Raw genomic sequence first — 23,866 nt, forward strand, 5'->3', positions numbered from 1 at the left:
GCTTTGCAATTTATCTCTGCCAAAATTACTTTCGATCTTGTTTCTTTTATTTTATTTAGTTATGCAGAGTACTTGTTTTAAGAGTATATTTCTTTGTGTGTATTAGTGACCATTTTACCTTCTGCTGTCAGTAATTGGTGTGAGTATTTAATAACATTCAAACAAAATGAAATGCTATTTTGAAACTTGTGGAATATAGTTCTGTTTGCCCCAGTATGGGAAGGATGTGAGGCTTTGAAGAGGGTGCGTGAGGTTTACCAGGCTGCAGCCTTGCTATCATGAGACGCTGAACAAACTTGGGTTGTTTTCGCTGGAGCAGTGGAGGTTGAGGGGAGATCTCATAGAGGATAATAAGATTATGAGAGGCTTAGATGGATTAGACAGGGAGTATCTTTTTCCTAGGGTTGAAATGTCTAATATCAAGGGGCAAATAGTGAAGCTGAGAAGGGGTATGTTCAAAAGGGGTGTGAGGGTAAATTTTTTACTCAGAGAGTGCTGGATGCCTGGAACTCGCTGCCTGGCATGGTGGTAGAAGCAAATACATTACAGGCTTTTAAGAGATGTTTTGATATGCACATGAACGTGAGGAAGATGGGAAAATAAGGACATTGTACAGGTAGGAGGGGTTTTGGGGGTTTTTAAATGTACCTTTTAGCTGGTACGGCACAACATTGTGGGCCAAAGAGTCTGTTCCTGTACTGTACTATTCAATGTCTATGTCCTATACGAAAGGAATGGTGTAAAAAGCCTCATGTCACATTGCTGTTTCTGATTTGTTGTAATTTAATGGTATCAATATCGCTGAGTACAGCTTCAATCCTAACAACCAAGAAGTGTACCTTAATTTTTTAGGACTAGCCAATGTTCTGTTACATTGGATATGCCAAGAAAATAATGACTCTGTTTAAACTCAAGAATATTAAGCTTAAAGAAGCAGCTGGAATCATAGGAGCATAAGGATTTTCTGAAAAGTACATTCCAGAAGATAGTCCCTTGTAGGACAGCAGCGATATCAAGAAGGTAGCAATTGGTTGTTAGTCCGTTGAGGTAGAGAGCGAGGAAATTCTCTGTGGAGTACATTCCTAATATCAGCAACAGCAGCAACATCTTGGGCAGCTTTGAAAAATAAGATGTAAATTGATGAACAGAAACTAAGAGTTGTAATCTCCTAAGTACCCCCATGCAGTCATGCATGTTGGTGAGGAGAATAAGAAAAAATGTCCTGAGTTAAAAAATGTACATTGAAGACTTAAGTTTCTTTGGAATGGGATCTGATCAAAGACACATAATCTTGTATGGTGGGCATGTAGGAGGCACTGTCTTAATGCAAATTAGCCGTTTTGAAGGAGGAAAATTAGTTGGTGTGACAGAATGCTGTAGGCACAAATTACGATAAGATATTCAATATGAATGAAGAAGAGCTATGTCAAAACATAAAATACTATTAAACCTAAACCAAAGTGTTATGTTCAGTTCTGGGCACCACACTTTTGGTAGGCCATGAAAGTCTTGAAGATGCTGTAAAGCAGTGAAATGAAATGTGATGGCTCCTTCAATAATATATCATTCTGTGATCAGTAAAGTGCCCCGAATAGCATTAATATAATACTAAGAAGTTGGGTATACTGCACATTTAAATTGTGCCCTGTCACCTCTGGACTATGGGACTGCGTTCAAGATGCAAGGAGAGACTAAATCTTTTTGTTAGATTAAATGACAAGACAAGAAAGGCAATATTTAATTATTATTTGGGAAAGGTACAGTGCATTTAAGCTTGCTTTGTTTAACAGGTTTGCATTAAAAAGTTCAATATGAGGAAAATGTGAGTTTTTAGTCATAGTCATACTTTATTGATCCCAGGGGAAATTGATTTTCGTTACAGTTGCACCATAAAAAATTAAATAGTAATAAAACCATAATATGTAAATTATGCCAGGAAATAAGTCCAGGACCAGGCTATTGGCTCAGGGTGTCTGACCCTCCAAGGGAGGAGTTGTAAAGTTTGATGGCCACAGGCAGGAATGACTTCCTATGACGCTCTGTGTTGCATCTCGGTGGAATGAGTCTCTGGCTGAATGTACTCCTGTGCCCAACCAGTACATTATGTAGTGGATGGGAGACATTGTCCAAGATGGCATGCAACTTGGACAGCATCCTCTTTTCAGACACCACCGTGAGAGAGTCCAGTTCCATCCCCACAACATCACTGGTCTTATGAATGAGTTTGTTCATTCTATTGGTGTCTGCTACCCTCAGCCTGCTGCCCCAGCACACAACAGCAAACATGATCGCACTGGCCACCACAGACTCGTAGAACATCCTGAGCATCGTCCGACAGATGTTAAAGAACCTCAGTCTCCTCAGGAAATAGAGACGGCTCTAACCCTTCTTGTAGACAGCCTCAGTGTTCTTTGACCAGTCCAGTTTATTGCCAATTCGTATCCCCAGGTATTTGTAATCCTCCACCATGTCCACACTGACCTCCTGGATGGAAACAGGGGTCACTGGTACCTTAGCTCTCCTCAGGTCTACCACCAGCTCTTTAGTCTTTTTCACATTAAGCTGCAGATAATTCTGCTCACACCATGTGACAGGATTCCTACCATAGCCCTGTACTCAGCCTCATCTCCCTTGCTGATGCATCCAACTATTGCAGAGTCATCGGAAAACTTCTGAAGATGACAAGACTCTGTGCAGTAGTTGAAGTCCGAGGTGTAAATGGTGAAGAGAAAGGGAGACAAGACAGTCCCCTGTGGAGCCCCAGTGCTGCTGATCACTCTGTCGGACACACAGTGTTGCAAGCACACGTACTGTGGTCTGCCAGTCAGGTAATTAAGAATCCATGACACCAGGAAAGCATCCACAGCAGGGCGGATGGTGTTGAATGCACTGGAGAAGTCAAAAAACATGATCCTCACAGTGCTCGCTGGCTTGTCCAGGTGGGCGTAGACACGGTTCAGCAGGAAGACGATGGCATCCTCAACTCCTAGTCGGGGGTGGTAGGCGAACTGGAGGGGATCTAAGTGTATGGTGTCTTTCTTTTTTTTTGTGTGTTAAATTTAAAATGGCTTCTTTGTTATGTTATACTGGGAATGCTTCTTTGTTATGTTAAATGCTGAGAAAGTCTCTAGCTAAACATTTGCTTGGGTTAATACAGATAGCAGGGTGCTATTAGCCAATGGGTGGTCATGTATCGTTTTGTTTTCGGATGATAATGCTGTATCATATGACTGGGGACGGGGTTTTGGCGGGGAGTCGGAGGAGAGAAGGGGAGGATGTGCGGAAAGGCGCCGGTCGATCACTTTGGGTGGTCCCGAGCCGTGAGTCGACAGGATTTGGGTGGTCGTCAGGAATCGATTGAGCTCCAACGGATGCGCGCAAAGAACTTGGACTTTGATAAGTCTTGGCATCTTTTTTTTCCATTACTTCCTTTTCTGTATCGAATTTATATTAATGTCATAGAATTAGTAATATCTATAAAGTGTACTTGGTAAAAAGTACTGGGTGTGCTGGCTGACGATTGATGTTTGGGATTGATTCAGGGGGCAACCGACTCTGTGGGAAGCATTGAGGCAGGTGCTGGGTGGGATTTCCCCTAGACATATATGAGCCAATATAACTGAGCGTTACATAAGTGTGGCCTGACCATAGGCCGGAACAGCTCCAGAACAAGTCTGTCCGGGGTCTTCATGATATGGGAGGTCAATGCCACTGGTCTGTAGTCATTGAGGCCACTGGGGCGCGGCGTCTCTGGCACAGGGACGAGGCAGGACATCTTCCACAGCACAGGAACCCTCCGGAGCCTCAGGTTCAGTTTGAAGACACGGCGAAGTACTCCACATAGCTGAGGGGCACAGGCTTTGAGCACCCTGGTACTGACACCATCCGGTCCTGCAGCCTTGCTTGGGTTGAGACGTTTCAGCTGTCTTCTCACCTGTTCAGCTGTGAAGCCCACTGTGCTGGTTTCGTGTGGGGAAAGGGTATAGTCATGAGAGCAGGGTGAGGGACTGTGAGGAGGGGTAGGAGGGGAGAGTGGAAAATGTATTGGTTGGGTGCCGACAACAGATGGCTCATGTGGGGGATGGGCAGGGGCCACAGTGTCAAATCTGTTAAAGAACAGGTTAAGTTCATTGGCCCAGTCCACACTGCCTTCAGCTCCTCTGTTGCTAGTTTGCCGGAACCAGTGATAGTACTCATCCCACTCCAGACCTCTCTCATGTTGTTCTGCTGGAGTTTCCGCTCAAGCTTCTTCCTGTACCTGTCTTTAGCCTCCTGTAGCAGTGTGTTACACACAGCGCTAGAATAACCACACGGAGTCAGTGAGTTAGAGTTGCGATGAAAGAGATTTATTCAAACTTCGCGGCCCGCTTTAAAGCCTTCCCGTTCCCGCCCTCCCTGGGCAGGATTGCTGTGGGGAATGCATATTCCCAGACCCTTTCTGCGCACGGGATTTTCCCCCTGCCGGTGAAGATGGCCTGGCGCCCTTTTTGGGGCCGGCCCTCTGCCTGCGCGCGCTGTTGTGAGCCGGTTCGTGTGTGCCACAAAGTGGGTTGCCACATAACCCCCCCCCCCCCCCCAGAACTGGCGATACCTCCCCCAATGTCCACAGTCTGGATCGGCCTCTGTTTGGGAGGTCCGCCCCTGCGCCATGGTGCCTGAGACTGGACCGGTTGTGCCAAGTCCACATGGGCCGGTTTGAGTCGGCCCACCGTGAATACCTCCTCTCTCCCCCCAATGTCCAGCACAAACGTGGACCCGTTTTTTCCTGATCACCTTAAACGGTCCTTCGTAGGGCCGCTGTAGCGGTGCCCGGTGTCCGTCCCGTCGTACAAAAAGAAACTTACAGTTCTGCAGGTCTTTGGGTACGCAGGTCGGGCTCTGTCCGTGCTGTGAAGTGGGTATGGGGGCCAGGTTACCGAGCCTCTCCTGTAGTCTGTCCAGGACTGCTGTGGGTTCTTCCTCTTGCCCCCTTGGGGCTGGTATGAACTCTCCTGGGACAACCAAGGGCGCGCCGTGCACCAACTCGGCCGACGAGGTGTGTAGATGCTCCTTGGGCGCCGTGCGGATTCCGAGCAGGACCCAGGGAAGTTCGTCCACCCAGTTAGGCCCCTCCAGGCGGGCCATGAGAGCCGATTTCAGGTGACGGTGGAAGTGCTCCACTAGTCCGTTCAACTGTGGGTGGTAGGCAGTTGTGTGGTGTAGCTGTGTTCCTAAAAGGCTGGCCATAGCCGACCACAGGCTGGAGGTGAACTGGGCGCCCCTGTCGGAGGTAATGTGGGCCGGTACCCCAAAGCATGCTACCCAGGTTGCGATTAGTGCTCGGGCACAGGATTCGGAGGTGGTGTCGGTGAGCGGGACTGCCTCTGGGCATCTGGTGAAGCGGTCTATCATCGTTAGGAGGTACCGCGCTCCTTGTGACACTGGCAGGGGCCCCACGATATCCACATGGATGTGGTCGAACCTCCAGCGAGTGGGTTCGAACCGCTGCGGCGGAGCCTTGGTGTGCCGCTGCACCTTGGCCGTTTGGCACTGCATGCACGTTTTGGCCCATTCACTGACCTGCTTACGAAGTCCATGCCACACGAACCTGTTGGCGACCAGCTGGATGGTTGTCCTGATGGAGGGGTGCGCTAAGTTGTGAATGGACTCGAAAACCCGCCGGCGCCAGGCTGCTGGGACGATGGGGCGGGGTTGGCCGGTAGCTACGTCACATAGTAGGGTCCTCTCACCTGGGCCTACGGGGAGGTCTTGAAGCTGTAAACCGGAGACTGCAGTCCTGTAACTGGGGATCTCAGTGTCTTCCTGCTGTGCCTCTGCCAGCGCTGCATAGTTCACCCCCTGGGACAGGGCCTGTACGGTAGGTCTGGAAAGTGCGTCCGCCACGATGTTGTTCTTTCCAGAGACATGCCGGATGTCCGTTGTGTACTCGGAGATGTAAGACAGATGTCGCTGCTGGCGGGACGACCAGGGGTCGGACACCTTTGTGAACGCAAAGGTAAGCGGTTTGTGGTCTGTGAACGCGGTGAAGGGCCTACCTTCTAAGAAGTACCTGAAATGCCAGATTGCCAGGTATAGTGCCAATAGCTCCTGGTCGAAAGCACTGTATTTGAGTTCGGGTGGTCGTAGGTGTTTGCTAAAGAACGCCAGGGGTTGCCAGCGACCCTCGATGAGTTGTTCCAGCACTCCACCGACCGCTGTGTTGGATGTGTCCACCGTGAGGGCAGTAGGAACGTCTGTTCTGGGGTGCACTAGCATCGCGGCGTTTGCTAAGGCTTCTTTGGTTTTAACGAAAGAGGTTGCGGTCTCTTTGTCCCAGGTAATGTCCTTGCCCTTACCCGACATCAGGGTGAACAGAGGGTGCATGGTTCGGGCTGCTGAGGGGAGGAAATGGTGGTAAAAATTCACCATACCCACGAATTCCTGCAAGCCTTTGATTGTGTTGGGTCGGGGGAAGTGGCGGACCGCGTCTACCTTGGCGGGCAGCGGGGTCTTTAGTAATCCTGTGGCCCAGGAAGTCGATGGTCTCGAGTCCGAACTGGCATTTGGCTGGATTGATTGTAAGGCCGAATTCGCTCAGGTGGGAGTAGAGCTGGCGGAGGTGGGACAGATGCTCCTGCCGACTACTGCTGGCTATGAGGATGTCGTCCAAATAGATGAATGCAAAGTCCAGGTCGCGTCCCACCATGTCCATTAGCCGCTGGAAAGTCTGTGCGGCATTCTTTAGACCAAACGGCACTCGGAGGAATTTGAAAAGTCCGAATGGGGTGATAAGTGCTGTTTTGGGGATGCCGTCCGGATGTACAGGGATTTGATGGTATCCCCGGACGAGGTCTACCTTGGAAAAGATCCTTGCGCCGTGTAGGTTTGCTGCAAAGTCTTGAATGTGCGGCACAGGGTAGCGGTCTGGTGTTGTAGCCTCGTTCAGTCTGCGGTAGTCACCGCGTGGTCTCCAGTCCCCCATTGCCTTGGGCACCATGTGAAGGGGGGAGGCCCATGGGCTGTCGGACCGTCGTATGATCCCTAATTCCTCCATCTTCTTGAACTCCTCCTTCGCCAGTCGGAGCTTGTCCGGGGGAAGCCTTCGAGCACGGGCGTGGAGGGGTGGTCCCTGGGTCGGGATGTGGTGCTGTACTCCGTGTCTGGGCATGGCTGCCGTGAACTGCGGTGTCAGTACTGATGGGAAATCCGCCAGGACCCTGGTGAATTCATCATCGGACAGCGTGATGGAGTCCAGGTGTGGGGCTGGCAACTGTGATTCACCCAGGGAGAACGTTTGAAAAGTCTTGGCGTGGACTAATCGCTTCCCTTGCAGGTCGACCAGCAGGCTGTGGGCTCGTAGAAAATCTGCCCCCGGCAGTGGTTGGGCCACGGCGGCCAGTGTGAAGTCCCACGTGAACTGGCTGGAGCTGAACTGTAGCCGCACCGTGCGGTGCCGTAGGTTCGTATTGTCCTGCCATTAGCGGCCCTCAGGGTGGGTCCCGGTTCTCTGTTGCGGGTGTCGTAACTCGTTAGAGGTAAGACGCTGATCTCCGCTCCGGTGTCGACCAAAAAGCGGCGTCCCGACTGCTTGTCCCAGACGTACAGGAGGCTGTCCTGATGGCCAGCCGCCGTGGCCATCAGCAGCGGCTGGCCCTGGCGTTTCCTGGGAATTTGCAGGGTGGTCTGCAGCGGCGGGCCTCTGTGCCCCACTGCTGGTGGTAGAAACACCATTGTTCGTTGGGCTCCTCCCTCCCGTCGCCGGGTTTTGTAGGCTCTGCTGCCGGGCCTGGTCTGGTCTGTCGTTGGGCATGCGGCTTGGTGATCTGTGCGACGGATGCCCCTCTCTCTTTCCTGGCATTCCACAGCACATCTGCTCGGGCCACCACCTCCTGGGGGTTCCTGAAATCTGCGTCGGACAGCAACAGGCATATGTCCTCGGGCAGTTGCTCTAGGAATGCCTGCTCAAACATGAGGCAGGGTTTGTGTCCTTCAGCCAGGGCCAGCATCTCGTTCATTAATGCTGACGGCGGCCTGTCTCCCAAACCATCCAGGTGCATTAAGCGGCGTGCTCGTTCGCGCCGTGAGAGTCCGAAAGTCCTTATGGGCAGGGCTTTGAATGCTGTGTATTTGCCGTCCTCCGGGGGCAACTGTATAAACTCCTCTACTTGTGCAGCAGTCTCCTGGTCGAGTGAGCTCAGCACGTAGTAGTAGCGAGTGGACTCCGAGGTTATCTGCCGAATGTGGAATTGTGCTTCTGCTTGTTCGAACCATAATTGGGGTCGCAGCTTCCAGAAGCTTGGCAGTTTTAACAAAACTGCGTGAACAGATGCAGCGTCGGTCATCTCTGGTCCAAATATCGTTTGGGCCGTCAGGGTCACCAATTGTAGCGGTGTGCTACACACAGCGCTAGAATAACCACACGGAGTCGGTGAGTTAGAGTTGCGATGAAAGAGATTTATTCAAACTTCGCGGCCTGCTTTAAAGCCCTCCCGTTCCCGCCCTCCCTGGGCGGGATTGCTGTGGGGAATGCATATTCCCAGACCCTTTCTGCGCGCGGGATTTTCCCCCTGCTGATGAAGATGGCCTGGCGCCCTTTTTGGGGCAGGCCCTCTGCCTGCGCGCGCTGTTGTGAGCCGGTTCGTGTGTGCCAGAAAGTGGGTCGCCACACTCCCTGATCCTGGCTTTCAGTCCCTCTGTATTGCCCTCAGCTCCTCCCTATTTCCTTCTCTAAACGCCCTCTTTTTAGTGTTCAGGATGTCCTTAATATCCTTCGGTGCCCATGGCTTGTTAGTTGAATAACAAAGGACAGTTCTTGTCAGAACATTGCAGTCCACACAGAAGTTGATGTAATCAGTGATGCACTCTGTGAGCCCATCAATATCCTCTCTATGTGGCTCACAGAGTGCCTGCCAGTCTGTCACGTCAAAACAACCGTGGAGCGCCTCATAAGCCTCCGACCATTTCCTCACTGTCCTCGAGGTTGCAGGTTTACTCTTCACCAGAGACACGTAGCAGGGTTTTAGATGCACCAGGTTGTGATCTGACCTTCCTCATGGGTGGAGGGGAGAGGAGCTGTATGCATCCTTAACGTTAGCGTACATCAAATCCAGAGTCCTCTCCCCTCTGGTTGTACAGCTCACATACTGCGTGAATTTGGGCAGTGTTCTAGCCATGGTAACATGGTTGAAGTCACCCGAGATGGTAATGAGGGCACTCGGGTGCTGGGTTTGTAATCTGGCTATGATGGTGTAAATGATGTTACATGCCGACGTCGGGTTGACAGAGGGAGGGATGTACACAACCACAATTGCATGTGAGATTTCCCTTGGCAAATAATTTGGCCATAATATAAATGATGTAAACAGATCTTTTGTAATTTTATGTTGGCATATACAAACCTCTGTAGTTTTAAATCCAAAAAAAAAAGCTATTTTATCTGAAGAACCTTGCCAATTGTTGATTTTGTTTTGTTTCTGATGATTTTTACAACCACACTAGCAAAGGAAACTCGCTGTGTGAAATTTTGCTTTAAATTTGCTTAGTTTATTTTGACAGGTGTAGAAATGTTGTTTTTCTGCTGGATGGCATAGTGCATTGCTATCTTATGGTGCAGAAAATTCATTTATATTCCTGGCATTGAGTGTTGTTTGTGTGGAATTTGTGCATTTTTCTGTAATTGAATCAGTTTCTTCTGGGTGCTCAGAGTTCCTCCCACAAACCAAAGTGGGCAAATTGCCCTATTGTGTAGCTAAATAATAAAATTTGAGCATTTAGAATCAGAATCAGGTTTAATATCACTGGCATATGTCATGAAATCTGTACATTGCAATACATAATAAACTGTAAATTACAGTAAATATATATATTTAAGATGTTAAATAGCGCAAAAAGGGGAAAGAAAGTAGTAAGGTAGTGTAAGTGGGTTCAATGTCCATCCAGAAATCAGATGGCAGAGGGGAAGAAGCTGTTCCTGAATTGTTGAGTGTGTGTCTTCACGAACCTGTACCTCCTTCCTGATGGAAGCAATGAGAAGAGGGCATGTCCTTGGGTGATGGGGTCCTTCCTGATGGATGTCTCCTTTTTGAGGCATCGCTCCTTGGAGATGAAATGGATGCCGGGGAGGCTGGTGCAGATGGTGGAGCTGACTGACTTCACAACACCCTGCAGCTTATTTCCATCCTGTGCTGTGCCCCCACCCCATACCAGACGGTGATGCAGCCAGTTGGAATGCTCTCCATGGTAAATCTGTAGAAATTTGCAAGTGCTTTTGGTGACTTACCAGATCTTCTCAAACCCCTAATGAAATACAGGCATTGTTGTGCCTCCTTTGTAGCTGCATTGATATGTTGGGTCCAGGATAGATCCTCAGAGATGCTGACACCTATAAACTTGAATTTGCTCACCCTTTCCACTCCTGATTCATCAATGAGGACTGGCTTGTGTACCCATGCCTTACTCTTTCTGACATCCACAATTAATTCTTCAGTCTTACTGACGTTGAGTTCAAGGTTGTTGCTGTGATACCACTCAACCAGCTGATCTGTCTCACTGCTGTACATCAACTTGACACCATCTGAAATTCTGCAACAATAGTTGTCATCAGCTAATTTATAGATGGCATTTGAGCTGTGCGTACCCATGCAGTCATGAGTGTTGAGAGAGTGGAGCAGTGGGCTAAGTATGCATCCCTGATATGTGCCAGTTTTTCTTATCAGTGAGGTGGAGATGTTATTTCCAATCTGCACAGGCTGTGGTCTTCAGGTGAGGAAGTCGAGGATCCGGTTACAAAGGGACATACAGAGGCCCAGGTTTTTGAACTTTTTGGTCAGACATGTAGGAATAATTTGTGTTAAATATTGAGCTGCAGTCAATAAACAACAACCTGACATAAGTATTACTATTGTCCGGGTGCTTCAAGGACACATGAAGAGCCAATGAGATTGCATCCACTGCAAATCTATTGTGGTGATAGGCAAATTGCAATGGATCCAGGTCCTTGCTTAGGTAGAAGTTGATTTTAGCCGTGACCAACCTCTCGAAGCACTTTTTCACCATAAATATGAGTGCTACTGGATGATAGTCATTAGGACAGCTCACCCTGCTCTTGGGCACTGGTACGATTGTTGTCCTTTTGAAGCAGGTGGGTACTTCCAACTGTAGCAGTGAGAGATTGAAAGTGTCTTTTCACACACCCACCAGTCGGTTGGCACAGGTTTTCAGAGCCCTACCAGGTACATCATCGGGGCCTGTCACCTTGCGAGGGTTCACCCTCTTGAAAGATGTTCTTATGTCGGCCTCCAAGACAAAGATCACAGGGTCACTGGGTGCTACAGCCTCATAGATATAGTTTTATTCTCTCTTTCAAAGTGTGCTTAGAAAGCTCTGGGGCTGAAGCCTCACTGCCATTCATGATGTTGGGTTTCGCTTTGTAGGAAGTAATGGCCTGCAAACTCTACCAGAGTTGACCGTCATCTGATTCCACCTCTGGCCTCAATTGGAGTTGTTCTTTTGCTCTTGAGGTAGCCCTCTGTAAGTCATACCTGGACTTGTATCGGCCTTGGTCACCAGACTTGAATGCCACAAACCTAGCCCTCAGCAGAATATGAATTTCCTACTTTGTCCACCATTTTTGATTCAGATCTGTGTAGTATGTTCTCATTGGCACACACACAACCACACAGGTTTTAATGAAGTCAGTGACAACTATGGCATATTCATTCAGATTTGAAGATGAATCCTTGAATACTGTCCATCCTACTGACTCAAGGCAGTCCTGTAAGCACTCCTCTGTCTCCCTTGTCCATTCCTTCTTGGTTCTCACTACTGGTGCTGTGTTCTTCAGTCTCTGCCTATGGTCAAAGTAAAAGAACAGCCAGGTGATCAGACCTTCTGAAGTATTGGTGTGGGATGGCACGGTAAACTTTCTTGTGGTAGTATAACACTGGTCCAGTGTGTGGCTCCTCTGGTTCCACAAGTGATATGCTGGTGATAATTCTTTAGGGACTTTTTCAAGCTGGCCTTGTAAACTGTAAGGAGAATGGGATTAATTTAGGATTGGTGTAAATGGGTGAGATTTGGTCAGCGTGGGCCTGTGCTGAAGGGCCTGTTTCTCTGCTATGCCTGACACTAACAAATTAAGGATAATATGTGTATTCGTCAGCAAGAAGCCACACAACGAACATTTTTTTTAATACCTGTCTTACTAACCTCAATAGGAAACAATTAGTTAATCATTGTTTTCAGGATAAACATTTATTATGCCTTTCCATGTTTAGGTAGATGAGTAAATTTCTGTTCCAGCCTGGTTAGGCTTGGTAATTTTGTTAAAGTTCTCTCTGCTCAGAAACATTGTTTTCTATATAATGTATATTTTCTTGTCCATTGAAGTTTATAACACCAACATCTGAAGAAAAGGCACTTTTTGAAAGGTGAAATCATGAATATTCTCACATTAAAAAAACTACCTTCCATGCAGCCAAGCCATTTAATATTTCAAAAGTGAAGGACAAGACCTATTGCAGAACTATATTTGGAAAATTTAGCTGAGTTAAGATCATTGGTGCTTCCTTTTTATGTCTTCAGATTTTGAGGTCAGTTTATCTCAGTATAAGGTAGCCATATGGTTTGTGAAAAGTAGATTTGTACAATTGTAGTTCTTTATCCAGCATACATATTGGCTTATAAACCACTCCAGAATCGAATGTATGCATGACTTTTGTATTCCAGTAATGGATGCGAGAAAATAACACTTAATTCTATTGAGAAATTTTAGTCAGGTATGACTTACAGAGGGCCTCTACTGTACAAAGGCAAAATGCTGCAGTTAGTTGAAAAAGAAATGAATATATACATATTTAAGCAAGTCAGGCAGCTTCTGTGGAGAGGAAAACAGGTTTGTTTTTTCTGGGCTTTTGTGTAGTATTTCTTGTAGCATGGTCCCACACAGGAGATTAGTGTGCAAACTTAAAGCACACGGTATTGGGGGTAAGTTATTGATGTGGATGGAGAATTGGTTAGCAGACAGGAAGCAAAGAGTGGGAATAAACGGGACCTTTTCAGAATGGCAGGCGGTGACTAGTGGGGTACCGCAAGGCTCAGTGCTGGGACCCCAGTTGTTTACAATATATATTAATGGCTTGGATGAGGGAATTAAATGCAGCATCTCCAAGTTTGCGGATGACATGAAGCTGGGTGGCAGTGTTAGCTGTGAGGAGGATGCTAAGAGGGTGCAGAGTGACTTGGATAGGTTGGGTGAGTGGGCAAATTCATGGCAGATGCAATTTAATGTGGATAAATGTGAAGTTATCCACTTTGGTGGCAAAAATAGGAAAACAGATTATTATCTGAATGGTGGCCGATTAGGAAAAGGGGAGGTGCAACGAGACCTGGGTGTCATTATACACCAGTCATTAAAAGTGAGCATGCAGGTACAGCAGGCGGTGAAAAAGGCGAATGGTATGCTGGCATTTATAGCGAGAGGATTCGAGTACAGGAGCAGGGAGGTACTACTGCAGTTGTACTACTGCAGTTGTACAAGGCCTTGGTGAGACCACACCTGGAGTATTGTGTGCAGTTTTGGTCCCCTAATCTGAGGAAAGACATCCTTGCCATAGAGGGAGTACAGAGAAGGTTCACCAGATTGATTCCTGGGATGGCAGGACTTTCATATGAAGAAAGACTGGATGAACTGGGCTTGTACTCGTTGGAATTTAGAAGATTGAGGGGGGATCTGATTGAAACGTATAAGATCCTAAAGGGATTGGACAGGCTAGATGCAGGAAGATTGTTCCCGATGTTGGGGAAGTCCAGAACGAGGGGTCACAGTTTGAGGATAAAGGGGAAGCCTTTTAGGACCGAGATTAGGAAAAACTTCTTCACACAGAGAGTGGTGAATCTGTGGAATTCTCTGCCACAGGAAACAGTTGAGGCCAGTTCATTGGCTATATTTAAGAGGGAGTTAGATATGGCCCTTGTGGCTACGCGGATCAGGGGGTATGGAGGGAAGGCTGGGGCGGGGTTCTGAGTTGGATGATCAGCCATGATCATAATAAATGGCGGTGCAGGCTCGAAGGGCCGAATGGCCTACTCCTGCACCTATTTTCTATGTTTCTATGTTACCTTCTTTGTCACTGTGGCTTTTGGGCAAAAAAAATGTCCATTGTATAAAAACTAAGAGCTGCCGATGTGGAGAAGGCAGCTGGGGACAATGACATTATTATGTTATTTGAATTGGGAGAATAAAGGAGGAAATGCAAGAACTAGGTACACAAGAGGTAAAGGCAGTGGTTTCTTCTTTACTCTGTTTTTGGTTTTACAGCTCCCACATGATTTCAGGCTCTAGGAACTTCTCACACAACAGTTCTTGTTAACAAAACCACAAGTTTACGGCTGCAGGTACCCAGCCTTTGTAGTTCCCATAACTTATTAGGTATTTTGTAATGGGACCACATATTGCTTAATCAAAATTGGATCACTGATAAAAGATGGAAGTAAATATTGCACATTAAAAATGTCTCCTTCCTAATAGCACAGTGACTTTACTGAAAGAGTTGTTTAGTAAAATTTTAGGAAAAACTTGATTTCAATTATTTGTGTTCTGAATTAGCTTGGAAATTAAGTTGAATATTGACATTGCTGAACTTGACCTTGGTGCCCTGAGTGTAATACCTTGCTAACAGGTGTGGGTAAGTGTGCCCGATGAGGGTCACTAGTTGGGCGGGGGGGGGGGGGGGAGATGGTAAGCCAGGACAGCACGTTAGTGCAAGGGGTTTTATTTAGTGCCAGCTGAAAAAAATGCAAAAACTACCCAAAAGTTGTGAAGAAAAAAAGTACTTACAAATAGACAAATGAAAACAGCCATGTATGTACAAAAAAATTACAAATATATAGTGGCTTTTTCCCGCCACACTTTATCTTTAACTACTTTATACTTTATTGTCGCCAAACAATTAATACTAGAACGTACAATCATCACAGTGATATTTGATTCTGCGCTTCCCACTCTCTGTATTACAGATATTAAATATTAAAAATACTAAAAATAGCAAAAGTTAGTAAATATTAAAAATATAAATTATAAATCATAAATAGAAAGTAGAAAAATGGAAAGTAAGGTAGTGCAAAAAAACGAGAGGCAGGTCTGGATATTTGGAGGGTACGGCCCAGATCCGGGTCAGGATCCGTTCAGCAGTCTTAACACAGTTGGAAAGAAGCTGTTCCCAAATCGGGCCGTACGAATCTTCAAGCTCCTGAGCCTTCTCCCAGAGGGAAGAGGGATGAAAAGTGTGTTGGCTGGGTGGGTCGTGTCCTTGATTATCCTGGCAGCACTGCTCCGACAGCGTGCGATGTAAAGTGAGTCCAAGGATGGAAGATTGGTTTGTGTGATGTGCTGCGCCGTGTTCACGATCTTCTGCAGCTTCTTTTGGTCTTGGACAGGACAACTTCCATACTGGGTTGTGATGCACCCTAGAAGAATGCTTTCTACGGTGCATCTATAAAAATTAGTGAGGGTTTTAGGGGACAGGCCAAATTTCTTTAGTTTTCTCAGGAAGCAAAGGCGCAATATAACTATTCACCAGCCATCAACTCTGGTCTCCACCTGGCCTAGAAGTACCAAGAAATTCTATTGTTGGTCTGGAGGGGGTGGGTAATCACATGATCTGACCATAATAATTATTTCAGATGCAGAATTGGAACATTTTAAACAGGGATTCTAACATCCTACAGTTTTATTCCACAACAAATGCCTTAGTTAAACCCATAGATCAGTGTCTACATGTTCAGATGAATATAAAAGAATAATGCCTCCTCACCAGTGGTGTTGCCTGTGTAGGGTGTGGTCCGCCTGCTCCCACTAACCCAGGCATTATTTTAGGACACCCCAAACTGTCCCTTGGGTCTTTTGGGGCTGTTCTGCTGTCTACAACCTGATGTAACAGGGAGAGTGAAAATAAATGAAATTGTTGGAATGCCTGTGTCTGGAATCCTTATTTTTATAAGTTATAAACCAGTAGAGCACGTTAACTGAAAGGAAAGTTTTGATTAGCCAAGCTAATGATTGTTGGGGTATGTAAATGGTGAACTCCGAAGAACTGCAGAATGGGAGGGCAAAGTACGTGAACTACTGGGGAAAGGAGAGTAGAGACAGAATGGGGAGGAGTGATTAAACAGGCAAAGGAGCGAGGTTAGCAGGAGAATTAGCATTGCCAGCCTGTTCTGTCACACTGAAGGTAGGAAATAAGGGACAGAATTACTTTCTTCAGCTACTATTCTGCCAATCTGTTTGATTTAGAAGCATGGATCTATTGCAAGGGCAGAGACTGAGATATCCCTCTTCCCCACCTGACTTTGAAAACAGTTTTTTGCACAGGTTATTATAATGGGTACTGCCATTTGGCCATGCAACTGACAACCTTGGTTCAGCATTAAACTTTTCAGTAAAAACATTGTGTGTGTGCAATTAGTCTTTTTTACATCTACTCTTCCTGAACAAGGAAATCAACCTATCCCTTTCTATCTGTTCTTACCTTCATCTCTCAATATTAGTTATGACCGTTCACTACATGATGTTTTTCAAAATTTTCAACAGGCTTTGTTTGAACAATGTTTTAAACACCATCACCGACTTTATCCGCTCGGGGATCTCCCATCCACTGCTACCAACCTTATAGTTCCCACACCCCGCACTTCCCGTTTCTACCTCCTACCCAAGATCCACAAACCTGCCTGTCCTGGCCGACCTATTGTCTCAGCTTGCTCCTGCCCCACCGAACTCATTTCTGCATACCTCGACACTGTTTTATCACCCCTTGTTCAATCCTTTCCGACCTATGTTCGTGACACTTCTCACGCTCTTAAACTTTTCGATGATTTTAAGTTCCCTGGCCCCCACCGCTTTATTTTCACCATGGATGTCCAGCCCTTATATACTTCCATCCCCCATCAGGAAGGTCTTAAAGCTCTACGCTTCTTTTTGGATTCCAGACCTGATCAGTTCCCCTCTACCACCACTCTGCTCCGTCTAGCGGAATTAGTCCTTACTCTTAATAATTTCTCCTTTGGCTCCTCCCACTTCCTCCAAACTAAAGGTGTAGCTATGGGCACCCGTATGGGTCCTAGCTATGCCTGACTTTTGGTTGGGTTTGTGGAACAATCTATGTTCCGTGCCTATTCTGGTATCTGTCCCCCACTTTTCCTTCGCTACATCGATGACTGCATTGGCGCTGCTTCCTGCACGCATGCAGAACTCGACCTTGCCTCCAACTTTCACCCTGCCCTCAAGTTTACCTGGTCCATTTCCGACACCTCCCTCCCCTTTCTAGATCTTTCTGTCTCTGTCTTTGGAGACAGCTTATCCACTGATGTCTACTATAAGCCTACTGACTCTCACAGCTATCTGGACTATTCCTCTTCTCACCCTGTCTCTTACAAAAACGCCATCCCCTTCTCGCAATTCCTCCGTCTCTGCCGCATCTGCTCTCAGGATGAGGCTTTTCATTCTAGGATGAGGGAGATGTCTTCCTTTTTTAAAGAAAGGGGCTTCCCTTCCTCCACTATCAACTCTGCTCTTAAACGCATCTCCTCCATTTCACGTACACCTGCTCTCACTCCATCCTCTCGCCACCCCACTAGGAATAGGGTTCCCCTGGTCCTCACCTACCACCCCACCAGCCTCCGGGTCCAACATATTATTCTCCGTAACTTCCGCCACCTCCAACGGGAAACCACCACTAAGCACATCTTTCCCTCCCCCCCTCTCTCTGCATTCCGCAGGGATCGCTCCCTACACAACTCCCTTGTCCATTCGTCCCCCCCATCCCTCCCCACTGATCTCCCTCCTGGCACTTATCCGTGTAAGCGGAACAAGTGCTACACATGCCCTTACACTTCCTCCCTTACCACCATTCAGGGCCCCAAACAGTCCTTCCAGGTGAGGCGACACTTCACCTGTGAGTCGACTGGGGTGATATACTGCGTCCGGTGCTCCCGATGTGGCCTTTTATATATTGGCGAGACCCGATGCAGACTGGGAGACCGCTTTGCTGAACATCTACGCTCTGTCCGCCAGAGAAAGCAGGATCTCCCAGTGGCCACACATTTTAATTCCACATCCCATTCTCATTCTGACATGTCCATCTACGGCCTCCTCTACTGTAAAGATGAAGCCACACTCAGGTTGGAGGCACAACACCTTGTATTCCGTCTGGGTAGCCTCCAACCTGATGGCATGAACATCGACTTCTCTAACTTCCACTAATGCCCCACCTTCCCCTCGTACCCCATCTGTTACTCATTTTTATGCACACATTCTTTCTCTCACTCTCCTTTTTCTCCCTCTGTCCCTCTGAATATACCTCTTGCCCATCCTCTGGGTTCCCCCCCCCACCCCCCCCCCCCGTCTTTCTTCCCGGACCTCCTGTCCCATGATCCTCTCGTATCCCTTTTGCCAGTCACCTGTCCAGCTCTCGGCTCCATCCCTCCCCCTCCTGTCTTCTCCTATCATTTTGGATCTCCCCCTCCCCCTCCAACTTTCAAATCCCTTACTCACTCTTCCTTCAGTTAGTCCTGACGAAGGGTCTCGGCCTGAAACGTCGACTGCACCTCTTCCTAGAGATGCTGCCTGGCCTGCTGCGTTCACCAGCAACTTTGATGTGTGTTGCTTTTAAACAACCTATCTTTTTTCGGCTTTTATACTATTGTTGTAGCTTATTTATTCTGAAAAGTCGTGGGAAATTACTGGGCACAATTAGACTGTAATTAATAAAAATAATGAGCAGTGGTAATAATATACACAGACTATTGAGGAGCTGTGGCTTTCAAATATATCTTCAATTATGGAATTATTTAGCTTTTAGCATTATTTCACAAAAATGACTTAATTCTTAATGTCAAAATAATTTTCTTTTCATTTGTAATTTGACAGGTACTTATTAAATATTAGACATAGGAACAGAATTAGGCCAATTTGTTCAACTAGTCTGCTTCACCATTTCATCATGGCTGATCCATTTGCCTCTCAGCCTAATCTCCTACCTTATCCCCGTACCTCTTTGTGCTATAAGATAAGACCATAAGATATAGGAGCAGAAATAGGCAACTTGGCCCATTCCACCATTCAGTCATGGACTAATCCAATTCTTCCAGTCATCCCCACTGCCTTGTCTTCTTCCCCTACCCTTTGATGCCCTTGCTAATCAAGAACCTAACTATCCACCCAATGACTTGGCCTCCACGGCTGCTTGTGGCAACAAATTCCACAGATTTACCACCCTCTGACTAAATTTCTCTGCATCTCTGTTCTAAATGGATGTCCTTCAATCCTGAAGTTGTGCCCTCTTGTCCTAGACCCCGCCTTCCATGGGAAATAACTTTACCATATCTAATCTGTTCAGGTCTTTTGTGTCCTGACTATTCAAGAGTCTATCAACCTTTGCCTTATCCAGTCGGCCCTCCGTATCCGTGGGTTCTGCATCCGCGGATTCAACCAACCGTGGATCAAAAATACTGTACAGGTTTCCCCTGCTATCTGAAAGTAGAGTGGAAATAGCGTAAAGTGAAGAAGCAATTACTGTTAATTTATATGGGAAAAATTTTTGAGCGTTCCCAGACCCAAAAAATAACCTACCAAATCATACCAAATAACACATAAGTCCTAAAATAACACTAACAAATAGTAAAAGCAAGAATGATATGATAAATACACAGCCTATATAAAGAAGAAATATGTATGTGCGGTACAGTGTAGTTTCACTTACCAGAATCTGGAAGACAGCGAGCATACTGGAAGGTTCATGCATTTTTCTATCAAAGAGTTCTTTGTAAGCACTCAAAACATCCTGCAAACCTGCCCTAAACCTACATGCCCTTTCAAAATTAAGGTCATACTTTTCTGCAATCATTGCAGCACTGTCAATCGTAGCGAAAATCTCACGCAGTTCAAAGCTATGGTGTGCACGCTGCCTCTATAATGGCTCGCTGCAAAACAAACGCTGAATGCTATTTTTGCTTTTTGCCACTCTCGCTGAGTGGGGTGCACACTGTCTCTATGACGGCTGGCTGCAAAACAAATGCTGAGCGCTATTCTCACTTTTCACCACTCTCGCTGCTCAGGGTGCGCACTTCCTCTCTAACGTCTGCTGCAAAACAAACACTGAATGCTATTTTCGCTGAGGTAGCATCAGCGTTCCCAGACTGAGCTACGATGGTTGCATCTGTACTGAACATGTACAGACTTTTGTTTCTTGTCATTATTCCCTAAACAATAACAGTCTAACAACTATTTACATATCATTTACATTGTATTAGGTACTATAAGTAATCTAGAGATGATTTAAAGTATACGGGAGGATGTGCTTAGGTTATATGCAAATACTACGCCATTTTATATAAGGGACTTGAGCATCCACGAATTTTAGTATCCGAGGGGTTCCCGGAACCAATCCCCTGTGGATATGGAGGGCTGACTATATGCCCAATGATAGTTGTCATTTCTGGTCCTAATGCCCTGAATATACCCTGTGGCAGTTAATATCAAAACTACTTGCCTCATAGTTTGGTACTTGGTGGTTTTGTGGTAGAATAAAATCCTTAGTTTGTTTTTAAAAACTTGTACTGAGATGGATTCTGTGTATAGAAAGAGTTATGGTATGGATAAGACTAAATCTGTAAAATAGACAATCAGTAAATGTTTTGGCTAAGTAATTTTTTTAATGGGTCTCCTTCTCCAGTTTTTTCCACATTGAATTCCCAAAAGTGTACAGCTGATGTCTTGGGATACCCTATCATTTCCCTGCACACCCTTTCCTATTAATAGGATAACCATAACATGAATATTGAGAAATTGATATCGTCAGGAGTTGCCTTGGGCAGGGGACTACAATGTTACCTCAGGATCTAAGAAATGTCATTACGGTATTTCTAATCAGACACCAGCAAGGAAACTTGTTGATTAAAATCTAATGTTCTCTGTAAGCTAAAGTTCTTAAAATCATTCTCAGAAGTTATATCATTTAAGCGAAACTTTGCGGTTGGAACGACAGTGAAGTTGATAGGATTCACAGCCATGATGCGAAGTGGGAAGCCAGTTGTGGATATGAGCATTTAAACACTGAATTCCAGAAGTTCATGTCACTAGTTCTATTGATTGTGTTTTGGAGTGTCTCCAGGATAGTTGATGTTGATGAGAATTTCAGGGATTTACAAACAGGTATCACTGTAAAATATCTTAGAAGTGTTAAGCATTGATGAATGAGGTGTAAACATTTTTGATATGGATTGAATCTTTGTTATAGTTTAGTGAAATCTCTGGCCCTAAAAGGAAATTAACTTAAGGCATGAAGATTGTGATATATTTACATTCCCCTTAATATTTTATATTATAATATATTTATGTACCAGTTTTATTATGCACCCCTGGAAATGATTGGGATACTTGTGCATTTTGTTTTCTGTTTGCGGTCAGTGAAAATTCTTTATATGCATTCAGGTGCACTGTACCTTGCAAAGATGGCTGTTTTCATTAATTTGCTGGTTAAAAACTCGTTAAAATTGTCAATAATGTTTTGCAAAAGAATTGGACCTAATATTGTCAACTTGGATGTTTTACTTCAATCCTCCTCATCTGATCAGTGTCTTTCACTGTTTTGTGTCATGTACAAATGCTGGCACTTCTGAATCGTATATACCTTCTATAGTTCTCTATGGGGCATATTATTAAATGGCTTCTGAAAATGCAAATAAAATAATTTTCTGACTTAAGAGACAAAGCTAATCAGTCCATATAAGTGCAACACGCACAAAATGCTGGAGGAACTAAGCAGGCCAGGCAGCATCTATGGAGAAAAAAGTACGGTCACCTGCAGCATTTTGTGTGTGTTGCTTGAATTTCCAGCATCTGCAGATTTTCTCTTGTTTGTCAGTCCATATAGGTTCCAGGCATGCAAAAATAAATATTTGAGGCTAAATTGTTAACCAAGCTTGAGGCACTGCTGACTTGTCTCCTACATTTATTGCTTTGTTTCCTATATGGTGAATTAGTTGTAACCATGTTACAAGCTTAAGCAGCAGATTTTTAAATATGTAGTTATAATTGAAATTTTCATGCATTATGAAGCAGAGTAGTCCTTTTTTTAATGAGATGTCAAATAACACTCCATATCAGCTGAATCAAAATAATCCTTTCCTTCAAAATACTGTAATACTACAAATGAACTTGAGTGGCTTGCGTGCCTAATGCAGAAGAGCAGGAACTCTTTTGCTATAAACTGAATTCATCAAAAGGAATGCTCACTAGGGACTTAATGTGACTGTCAAGTTGTCAGTGTTTATTTACACTATTTATTTATTTTTGAAACTTCTAGTGATTTTTAAGTCTTCTACTATACTGTTGTCCCAAAGCAGCAAATTCCATGACATAGGTCAGTGATAATCAATCTGATACTTTTATATACAGTTGGCCCTCCTTATCCGCGAGTTCCACATGCGCGAATTCAACCAGCCGTGAATCGAGAAAACCCGGAAGTGCTCTTCCAGCACTTGTTGTTCGAGCATGTACAGACTTTTTTTTCTTGTCATTATTCCCTAAACAATGCAGTATACCAACTATTTTACATAGCATTTACACTATATTAGGTATTATAAGTAATCTAGAGATGATTTAAAGTATATGGGAGGATGTGCATAGGTTATCGTGGACCAGAATCGGAAAAAAAAACGGAAGTTCTCTTACTAAGTAAGTTGGAACAGGTACATCCGGTATTATTTAGCGTCAGTTAGTCAAACGTTTGTCTTAGTATGTAGTATGTATTTTACTTTTCTATGCATATAAAACACTTAAGAAACATATGTTTCAGCGCTGGCTCGGGAACAAAAATTCCCGAGTTCGATCCAGTGACAGACCGCTCCCAAGCGCGCTCTCCATCCGTGCCGGGTTGATGTAGAGAATCAAAAACCCAAAACCCCAAAACCCAATAATTAAACCACTGCGTTGCCTAGTAATAATTGTAGCTTTCATCGGGGCAGAGCCTTTCTCACTTTATCCTTTAAAATTGTTCCGATCATTGACCGACTGTAGCCTAACGCTTTTACAGTGACCGATGGCGTTTCATCTCTTTCTGATCGCTTTATTATTTCCACTTTATTTTCAATCGTGATCGTGATTGTTTTCGTGAACAGAAACACTGCGGATTCAGAGCTCCGCCGCTGGGTCCTAATGCCCACCGCACTGAGACAGGTTAAATAAGGTCCAGGGTTCCACTGGGTCCTAAGGTCAACGGTATTGAGACAGAATGAATAAGGGACTTGAGCATCCGCATGTTTTGGTATCCGTGAGGGGTCCCGGAACCAGTCCCTTGCAGGTAAGGAGGGCCTACTGCAGTTGAATTTTGATCCATCTGACCATCTTGTAAAGAAAATTACACTAATGTTTAAGTGTTTGGCAGTGTGCTGGAATCAATACCAGTGTCTTGAGATTGTGCAGATGCTAATTAAAGCTATAAATTTGACGTTGCACTGTCATATGATGTAAGATTTTCAGTTTCATGTTGATAATAGAAATGTAAATAAAGGAGAAAGGTATTGCCATTTGCATTGAGAAACCAACAATTTTTCTTTTCTAGGTTTAATAGGAATGTCAAAAGAAAAATATGATCCAAAAGATCTACGTAAAATATATGCAATCATGTCATTAGAAGAGGCAGCTAATGGGAAGAAATCACACTGGGCAGAATTGGAAATCTCTGGTGAGTAACTGTGGCTCTGCCAAATGCTGCCATGCTTCCCTCATGGGGTGTAAGGATCTTAGAGCAAATGCTGGCAGTTATTTGAAGCCTTGAAAGTTGATGTTGTGAAATTTGAAATGTAAAAATTCATCTTTTGAATTTTCTTTAAG

At 45.4% G+C, this 23,866-nt stretch overlaps 1 protein-coding gene across 2 annotated transcripts in view; it reads left to right on the forward strand.

Moving 5' to 3' along the window:
* The window catches only part of cnot6l (CCR4-NOT transcription complex, subunit 6-like), an 83,648-nt gene that overhangs the window by 13,484 nt on the left and 46,298 nt on the right, over positions 1–23,866 (forward strand). The window contains exons 2-3 of one of the 2 annotated variants that reach the window (XM_072253152.1): positions 23,152–23,333; positions 23,595–23,717. In XM_072253152.1, the coding sequence (XP_072109253.1) occupies positions 23,606–23,717 (112 nt within the window). In that variant the 5' untranslated portion in view covers positions 23,152–23,333; positions 23,595–23,605. The remainder of the gene's footprint in view (positions 1–23,151; positions 23,334–23,594; positions 23,718–23,866) is intronic. The other variant, XM_072253151.1, reaches the window with a different exon arrangement.

Source organism: Mobula birostris, chromosome 3 (assembly GCF_030028105.1).
Source record: "Mobula birostris isolate sMobBir1 chromosome 3, sMobBir1.hap1, whole genome shotgun sequence".
NCBI lineage: Eukaryota > Metazoa > Chordata > Chondrichthyes > Myliobatiformes > Myliobatidae > Mobula > Mobula birostris.